This window comes from Protopterus annectens, chromosome 2.part0 (genome assembly GCF_019279795.1).
Source record: "Protopterus annectens isolate FY-2018-M chromosome 2.part0, PAN1.0, whole genome shotgun sequence".
Taxonomy (NCBI): Eukaryota; Metazoa; Chordata; order Ceratodontiformes; family Protopteridae; genus Protopterus; species Protopterus annectens.
This window is the reverse complement of record NC_056728.1, coordinates 805,525,676-805,535,675: the sequence shown is the minus strand read 5'-3', so window position 1 is coordinate 805,535,675 and position 10,000 is coordinate 805,525,676. Positions and strand designations below refer to the sequence as shown.

The window sequence follows — 10,000 nt, the reverse complement described above, 5'->3', positions numbered from 1 at the left end:
AAGACATTACAGCGCTGAGTATTAGAGGATGTATCAGGTGGATGGGGGGGTCAAACTGCAACGTAAAGTGTAAAATAGCTTAGCTATGCAATTCAGAGAAAAAATGATAGAATACAGAGAATCTGATACAGTTAAACATAACAATGAGTGCTTGAGAAACTGAAAGATTATAGTAGGATTATTTTACGGCTTACGTTAAGAGTGATGAATAATTCTGCTTATAATTATTTAAGAAGACTGACAAGCTTAACAAGAGGAGGAGAAGATACATATTCAGAGAGATCAGAGTATAGACATGGACCCAAAAACAGAGTGATAAGTTCTAAATCTGTTCCATGGGAGATGTAGTGAAGCAGTGAAGAGTGGTATGGAAAATTACAACATATTACAGATAAAGAGACAGCTTAAGTGGGATGAAATGGGGATTAATCACTGGAAGAGATGACAAGGTACAGACCAATAGATGGCCTATGCTATTGGTGGAATGAATAGACACCAGTGGGCATGGGAGTGCGGTTAAAGAAAGGAAGTGTAGCAGCCCATGACATGGTTCAGACAGTACTAGGTTAAGGTTTCTACAAGGATGCTATTTAGAATGTTTTGAATTGGAGGAAAGATAGGAGGAGCAATGATGAGGTCAGTAATATGCGACAGTATGTCATAAAGAAGCTCTCATATGTATGGGCAATTAGCTACCACATGGGGTAGGAGGTAATTTTGTTCTTGTAATGGGGCATGTAATTGGGGAAGTAGTGTGTGAAAAAAAGGGACAGGGAATTGAGAAAAAGAAATTAGTACGGTGGCCTTAAATTCAGGTTGGCCTAACAATAAGTTAGCTGAAAATCTACGAGTTAATGTGGAAAATTAACCTGATGGGAGGTCATGAAGCAGAATTACATAGGAGACAGCTGGTCTGGTTAGGAGGAGGGGACAAAGCAGGAAAATAATCTTCATGGAAGATGAGGGAAAAGCATTTGGGGAGGGTGGTGTGAAGCCTACTGGTGTGGAAAGAAGGAAGATTATGGATAGAAGGGGAAAGATATTAGTGTTTGCCAGACTTCATATAGGACTGTATGTGTAGAATGGAGATGTACACAGTTGTAAAACAGGGGGCAAGGAAGGAGGTTTGACAGGAGGATTAGGCAGCGGAAAATATCTGGGTGGGAAAATGTACTGTAGGGGGAAAGAGACAAGAGCAGCAATCAAAGACCTTAAGAGTAGAAAATTAGGAAGGCCCAATAGCTTTGCTTCTTTTAAATAATTTACTTATTTATTTATTTTTGTTAACCACGGACATGAGCTACCCCCAACAATGTTTTCATTTACAACCCAAGATTTCCACAGACTGGAAAATGACAGGCCATAAAAGAGGTTAAACAATGGCATTTCACGATTAAGAGCATTGCTGAGTTTTCTGGGATGCCACTATCATTCTTTTTTTTAACTGACAACAGTATAAGATGAACTGGCAAATTACTGGCTTATCTCTCTAACGAATGCTGATACAACAGTATGACCATTGTTGGGCCACAGGGAAAGGTTGGTAAATGTCATGAACTGAATAGAATCACAGGGACTACAGGGATGTGTGCTGGAGCTGTAAGATATAACGATAGCTTTTGATATGGTAGGTTGAGGATATGCATGATATTTGAAGTGGGTGCCAGTGGAAATAGGGAAGCAGTACATTAAGATGGTATGGGCGTGGTATAAAGCAGCCTAATTTAGCAATATGTGCAGGACAGATGATATGGGGTCACAGTAAATGGACCTAAAGAATATTAAATGGTGTAAAAATTAAGCAGGCAGGTTAACATTTTTTGTTTTTAATAACTCAAGTGGACTGGCTTAGAAACATCAATTGAAAAATTTTTAACAGAAAAAGTTTACAAAAAAAGTAGTTGGGTGAACCCCAACAAATCTGTTGTATAGAAGACATAATAATAAAAACAGCATCAGACAAAAGGCAACAAATGAAAAGACTAAACCCACTGAAATGGAAGACATTAACCAATGAACACTTTTAGGTGTTACATAGGATCATAGGAAGTTGCTAGGCTATTGGCCCTGAGGCCCTTACAAGCCTAGCCAAGAATTTAGCCCATGTTCCAACAAGTCAGCACCCTATGCCACTGTGCAGCAGGGACATAGGTGGAATCCCAGGGGTGTATTTTCTGTTCCCCATCCAGTTATCCAGGTTGTGCTTAAAAAGGTTTAATGAGGTACTCTGCTTTACATGAAGAAGGAGTCTATTCCACAAAAGAGGGAGTCTCTGGGACAGAAATCTGTCCTGCCAACAAGTCCTGTTGATGCCACAGACCAGGTTGAGGTCTCGCGTGGGGTTACTCGAGTTGAGCTTGACTTGCGGATATTCAGCAGTCCCATAAGGGTGGGGTCTGAGATTGCTTTGTATGCCAGAAAGAGGTCATCTCTGAAGAGTCTGTAGGAGACTGAGTAGAGGGAAAGAGCTTTTAGCCTATTTGTGTAGGGTGGATGTTTGAGGCACTGGTTTCTTTGGGTGAGGAATCTCTGTGGTCTCTCCAGCTGCTGCATGTGCTTTGTGAGGTACATGCTGAAAGGGGCATTGTATTCAATAATTGGTCTTATAAGGGAAGAATACAAGGATGTTATGACCACCTTGTCCCGGGATGAGATACCCTTACTAATGAGATGGGCTATATAGAAAGTTTTCTGTACAATGGAGGCAATATGGTGGTCAACAGTCAGTTTATCAACCTGGGATCCCAAGTTCCTCACAACTGATTGCTTGCTTAGTGCCTTATTATTAATCTGATAATTTGTGGGGAAGGGGATATCATTCTCCCCAAAAGGGAAGATGATGCATTTTTTGGCATCCAGTTTGAGGCCATGTTTCTGGCACCAGTCATTTTTTTGAGTGAGACTCTCTTGGAGGATGTCCACATCACTAGGGGAATTGATGACAGCACCCAGCCTGCAGTCATCTGCAAACTTAGTCAGCCATAGCCCACTAGATTTGGCCTGCACCTCTGAGAAATATATTCCAAACAGCTGAGTCCCCAAGACTAATCCCTGGGGTACACCGCTTGTTACAGGTCTACTACTTGAGGTGGCTTCCCCTGTATTGACTAAGTGGGTTCTATCAGTAAGCCAGTTTGCTACCAATCTGGTAACATATGGATTGAAGCCTAGTTGAGAGAGTTTATGTATTATACCTGAGTGGGAAATAGTAACCAAGGCCTTGGCCAAGTCAAGGTAGGTGATGTGCACCTTCTTCCCTCATCTATGGCCTTGCTGACTGTCTCAAAGAAGTTGACCAAATTTAACAGGCATGACATCCTATTGACAAAACCAAACTGTGTGGGTTCAAGTGTCTGGAAGTTGCCAATGTTCTTGTTAATGAGGCCCATGATAATCCGCTCCATGGCCTTGCAGATCATCCTAGTTAGGCTGATGGGTCTATAATTTCCTGGATTGATGGGCACTCCACCTTTGTGCAAAGGAATGACAGTAGCTGTCCTCCACTCAGCTGGGATGAAGCTGGTACTCAGTCTTTGGTTGAATAGGGTGCCTAATGGTGCTGCCAGTTCCTGCCTGAGTTCATGTAGGATGCAGCCTGGGATGTTACCGGGTCCCACGGAGGCTGTATTTTTTGCCTTTGAGAGGGCAGTGATGACTTGATTCTTAGAGATAAGGGGAGGGGGGCAGGTACTGGGGATGTCCTGTTTTACTGATGGAGGGACAGAGAAGTGATGTTTTCACTGAACCTGCCTGCCAACAGGTTGGCTATCTCTACTGAGTTTGTATAGGTGGTGTCCTTGACCACCAGTTCTGAGCAGATCTCCCAAAAGTTTCCACAGTACCACGACAGTTCACATTGCTGACTCATATACTTGGTTCTCCAGTTCATTTCCCTGCTATATTATATTCTATGTGGAGTATGCATGTCCTGCCTGTGTATAGTGTCTACAGGTAGTTGTTTCCTTTTACATCCCAAAGACAAGCAGACTTGCAGTCTTTCTTTCAGTGTGTGTGTGTGTGTGTGTGTGTGTGTGTGTGTGTGTGTGTGTGTGTGTGTGTGTGTGTGTGTGTGTGTGTGTTGAGTGTGCATATCTGCATCCTTGTGATTCTGTATTGACTGAAAAGGATGAAACAGGTATCAGAGAATGAAGGCATGAATGAATGAATGAATGTGTACAATTCACAGACAGACAGTAAATGTACATGGTATGCAGACAAATGCAGCCCATCTTCTAATTAAGGGTATATAGTGCTCTGAGACTGAAACATGGAGCTGAGTTAGGTAGCCCAAATTCACATAAAATTTAGAGACACGCTTAGAAACCCCGTTAACTGGCAAATCAACAACCAGACTACAGCACAGCAAATGGAACATGGGAATCTTTGTAAAAAGCAAAATCATGAGTGAGTGCTGCTTTAGCTATCACATCTTAGTGAAAAGGACAGGGTGTTGAAGTCATTAAAGCCTAATTTCTTTAAGCTATAGAAGACGGCAGGCGGAGACCACCACATACTGTTTAGAGTCCTCCGAGAACAGAATTATTGTGTCTTAGCAGCAGGTAGCACAAATTTTCTGCTGATAACCAGGGAGTGGGTCATCTTGTACCATTTCTAGTTCTGCACAGTAGTAGTACCCTAGCTATGAATTGTCTGAATTGTATTTTCTGTCATCTTCTAGAAGATAGAGGTCAAGCCCATAATCATCATTGCTGGACACTTTTGACAAAATTTGCTTGGCTCAAATTTGTACGAAAGTCTAATCTGTAATGAAGAAGTTAATGTAAATTTTGACAAATTGGACAGAACACAGACGCACACATGGCTATCTCATGGACTTACCATTAAAGTTAGTGTATTAACAGAATCTGAGTGTGATCAGTACTCACAAAAATACAGTCTGTGGAAAAAGATACTGTACATAACAATCTATTAAGCCTCCTCAGTGCTTCCAAGGCAAAAATCATGAACATATTAAAATACCACCATGTGCTCAACAGATAACGTTGTCCACATTCCGTACTTACTTAATACAGACAATTTGCAAAATAGGCTATTTTATGCATAAAAACAACCGATGCATAACTGCTAATCCCCATAACGTAATGTTGCTATTTCAGTTGCACAGGAAATAAAACTGTCCCCATTTCAAACCCCAGGGAACATTACTGGTTAAAGTGTTTCACCCAAATAGCCTTGACATGTCTGTTTCTGTAAATAATCTGTCTCTAAAGGTGTGAGACAATAAAACAATGAATATTACTAATAATATAACTTGTCCTGACTACCTGCAAAAACAGTTTCTAAAACTGAATGCTTGGTATCAAAACATTATATCCAAGAAGAGGAAAGCTGTTTTAAATCTATAAAAAGTTCTACTCAACCTTCAATGCAATAAATAAACTTAAACAAGGCAGACGAGTAAACATCATTCACATATTATCTGTGTGGCCACAGTTACAACAGAAACAAACAATTGCAAGATAGTATTACAAAAAAACAAATAATTAAAATCTTTGGTATGCCTCTTGCTTGTCTTTAATATTCTGACTCTGCTTAAAAAGTTAAACATCATGGATCTGAAAAATAAGTTATGTGAGCTCACAGATAAATGCTACACCTGTATCAGAGTAACTCAGTAAAACAACTGCACCAAAAAGACTAAGGCAATAGAAGACACATAGTCACCAGTAGCGGAGAACCAGTTTTAATGTTCTGTTATCGCTTTTCACAGTAGCAGCTACTGCAAGACCAGCAACGACAAGAAACAATCTAATTTCCAGAAAAAAAACCTCTGCTGCAAACTACATTACCGCTGTTCAATTCCATTTACTTCAAACTGTTTAAAGCACAACATATACAGTCACATGACACACACTTTGACCTTACTGTGCCCTCAGGTGACAGCTATCAAATGTTACATGTCCTTCTCACTTGCCAACAATAATCATTTGTACTCCATGGGCATGGTTGGTTTTAATAAGCAAATATGTTGTAAGGCCCTTTGTCAATTACAGTGATGCACAAATAACATTACATGGCTTCAAAGTATAGTGGAACCAATGTAGCTGATATCCTGGTATGACTTGTAACAACATACAAGGATGCAGCCTCCTGCATAGGGAGAAGACTGACTATGCAGTGACACTCATAAGGTACCCCTTTGAAGTGAAGAACCACAAAAATGGATGTGTCAGAACACATAGATACATACTGCACTATATACACTACAAAAACAGATCAGGTGTATAACAGCTGGAACAGGACTTAGAAAAAGCCGAATGTGAGCCATCTAATAACATATAACAATACGTGAATAAGGGGTGAGTAAGGTAAAGAATTCTTTGGTGAAAAGTTTCACTTCTGTTCCAGTATGATCACAATATTCAGGCATCAATGCAGCACTGAAAATTGAAGCAGACATTGTCCAGCACAAAAGAAGAACTAAGCCTGTAACATTCTAATGCACTGTTTGTTCTGCAAATCTGTCATGGTAAATGTGCTCTCTGCTATGTGTGTATACTTGTGCTCTCTGTTATGTGAGCATGCTTTGTGTACTTTATTAGTTTGAAGTATTTAATCGTACACAGATAATACATACAAATTCAACATAAAAATACTACTGCTATCCCAAGCACTTGTGCAAACAAAACAATACCATTGAGCAAGTCATGACTTCTCAAAATAACCTATTAACATCTCTGGCAAAATGGAGAAAATATCGTATTACCAGGCAGCACTCAACTGAGTTAAAAAAAACAAAACAAACTAAGGATATCAAATGCTCACATTATATTCTAATAATATTTTGCCCGTGTTGTGCACATAACCCTATATCCACCGCTATTCTTTCTGAACTCTGATGGTGGCGACTGTTAAACTAGTGTGAAACACACTACTGAGGTAAAAAAGAAAAAAGACCTACTTGACTGCAAAGTCTTTGCCGTTATTTCAGAAGCAGAAGCACCGATGCCTTCGGCAGATTTGGCAGCTAGTCGGAAATGATACATGGTGTTTGGCTTCAGGTCCTGCAAACGGTAAGAAGCTCCCAGCCCAACACTAACACGGTGCTGTAAAGAACACAGGTTTAGTTATTTAACTTTCGGAGATCATTTTAGTGTAAACATGTATACAGAGGAAGAAAGACAAGGGGACCCATGATATCATTAATAAAGTACAGTTGTGTACACTTACCATAAATGTAGATGTTCGAGTGTATTCACTGTTGCAGTCATCACTTTTGGGTTATCTGCATGCAGTAGCCCTCAGTCGGCCTGATTAACAAAATCTTGCATCCTGCGTCGGTTGCTGTCCCTTCTTCCATGACGTCAGGTCGTCAGGGGTATAAAACATGCAGCTGACGCCATTACATCAGTTTTTCTTGCCCCAGATGTCAGGTGCCCCCTTAATGGGAAGCAATTAAATCTATAAATATGCAAGGTAATACCTTCAACAAATAAGCAAATACACCAAAAAGCTTTTGAAGATAGCAAAAGGAAAGTAGAGGTATATCCAAAAAAAGAAGGGGGCTGGAGGGAGGGTAACCAGGACTGCAACAGTGAATACACTCGAACATCTACATTTATGGTAAGTGTACACAACTGTACTATGTTCTTTGTGTTTCACTGTTGCAGTCATCACTTTTGGGTAGACTCCCAAAGCTAAGGATGGGAGGATGAATTTAAATAGAATTAGGACCAGCTAAAAGGCCCTGCAAGACTGCAGTGGCAAAGCCAGCTCTGGATTTAGAGAAAATTGGCAGATGGTAATGCTTGGTGAAAGTATGTAGAGAACTCCAGGTAGTGGCTTCTAGGATGTCCCTGGTAGGGATGCCTCTGAGAAAGGCTGTAGAGGTAGATGCAGCCTTGGTAGAGTGGGATCTGATGCCCTGTGGGATAGGTTTTTCATGGGGTTTGTAGCAGAAATTAATGCAATGGCCTATCCATTTGGAAATGGTTTGCTTTGAAATAGCCTTCCCCTCTGTCCCTGCAGCAAATGCCACCAGCAGTTGATCAGATTTCCTTTGAGGTTTAGTTCTGTCCAAGTAGAATCTAAGTTGTCTGTGCACATCTAAGGATTGCAGAATCAGTTCCCCTTTGTTCTGTGGATTAGGAAAGAAGGTTGGCAAATGTATGGACTGATTAAGGGCCACACTGGATACCTCCTTGGGCATGAAGGAGGGATTGGTCCTGAGGGACACTCTGTCCACATGAAAGATGATGAAAGTCTCCACTGCCATGAGGGCCTGTAATTCAGATACCCTTCTTGCTGAAGTGATTGCTAAAAGGAAAGCTGTTTTCCAAGAAAGGAATTTTAAGTCCACAGTGGAAGCTGGCTCGAAAGGAGGAAGGGTTAGCTTTTCCATTACAAAGTTGAGGTCCCAGGCTGGAGTTGGAGCTCTCCTGGGTGGTCATAGATTTTTGGTCCCTCCGAGGAACTGCTTAAGTAGTGGATGAGAGAAGAGAGGTGGTTCTGTGTTATAATGAGCTGAGATGGCTGAGGCGTGAATTTTGATGGAGGAGAAAGACAGGCCCTTATGAAGCATCTCAGTTAGGTATTGTAAAATCTGAGGTAAATTGGGCAGTGTTGTGCTCATCCCTTGAGCTTGGTTCCAGGCACAGAATCTTTTCCATTTTTCAGTGTAAGACTTTCTGGTACTAGGCCTCTTTGCCTCTAAAATGATATTCATCACTGGTTTACTGAGGGATGGTAAAGGAGAAATTATGTAATTAGCCAGGCTGCTAGATTCAGTGTTTGAAGTTGAGGGTGCAGAATTGTGTTCCCCTGCTGAGACAGTAGAGTAGGAGTCTGAGGCAGTTGCCATGGGGCTCACAGTGACACACTGTATAAGAGGGGGTACCAGTATTGGCATGGCCAGTCTGGTGCAATCTAAATCATCCTTGGTTTGTCTTGTTTGATCTTTAGTAGTACTTTCGAGAGCAGAGGCAGAGGGGGAAAGGCATAAACTGATAGTTTTTTCCAGCTGAAGGACAGAGCATCCACTTTCCAAGCTTGTTTGTGGGGAGTCCTTGTGCAGAATTTGTCCAACTAATAGTTTTGGGGGGAGGCAAACAGGTCTATATCTGGGCTCCCCCATTTGGTTGTCAACATGTTGAAAATCCTTGGTTCTAGTTTCCACTCGTGTGGGTCCATGAGGTTTCTGCTTAGTTCGTCTGCCAGTGTATTTAGTTTTTCTGGCAGGAATTGAGCTTGTAAATGTACTTGATAGCTCAAGGATGTGTTTCACAATGCCATGGCTAGTCTGCAGAGGAGGTAAGAATGTGTACCCCCCTGCTTGTTTATGTACCGCATAACAGTGGTGTTGTCCGTCTTTATCAGTAATTGTCCTGGAAGAATGTGGTCCTTGAAGGCTGCCAGAGCATCCTACACAGCTAAAGTGCTTGGAAGTTTTAGAAGCAAGTCATTAAGACTGTTTTCCATAGGGGGGAGTCTTACTACTCCCTGATTTGGGTGCAGAAACCCCCCACTGCTTGGTCTTATGTGTCCCCTGGGACTGAAACCTGGGGTTTCTGCTATGTCTGGATTTGGCTTGAGAAGACCTAGAAGAGGCTGGAAAGGACCAATTCTTAGAGGGCCAGTGCCTACTAAATCTAGGAGGCTGCACTTGTAAGAAATCTTTAACAGTTTGCATAGATTTAGCTTTATCTTCCATCTTTTTAAGAACTTTCTCAGCCTTGCTGCCAAACAGGCGGTCCTGATTTAAGGGAGCATCCAGCAATTTTGTTTTAATATGATCAGGTAAAGATTGCTCCTTAAGCCAAGCATGCCTTCTGAGCACAGAACCAGTAACAGCAGCCCTGCAAGAGGCCTCTAAAGAATCAAATCCACATTGCAAAGTATGTTTTCCAACCTGTTCAGCAGAATGCATTAAATCCTGTAATTCTTTATTTTCCACACAGTCAGGAATCAACATCATTTTCTGTTTAAGCAGTCCAGTAACATGTTGCTGATACTTTAACATATGAAACTGTCAGTTTAAAGA

At 41.3% G+C, this 10,000-nt stretch overlaps 1 protein-coding gene across 2 annotated transcripts in view; it reads right to left on the bottom strand.

Moving 5' to 3' along the window:
- PTPRD (protein tyrosine phosphatase receptor type D) overlaps positions 1-10,000 on the bottom strand; it is a 6,523,893-nt gene that overhangs the window by 517,855 nt on the left and 5,996,038 nt on the right. For both annotated transcript variants that reach the window (XM_044061085.1, XM_044061086.1), the window contains one exon: positions 6,923-7,067. In XM_044061085.1, the coding sequence (XP_043917020.1) occupies positions 6,923-7,067 (145 nt within the window). The remainder of the gene's footprint in view (positions 1-6,922; positions 7,068-10,000) is intronic.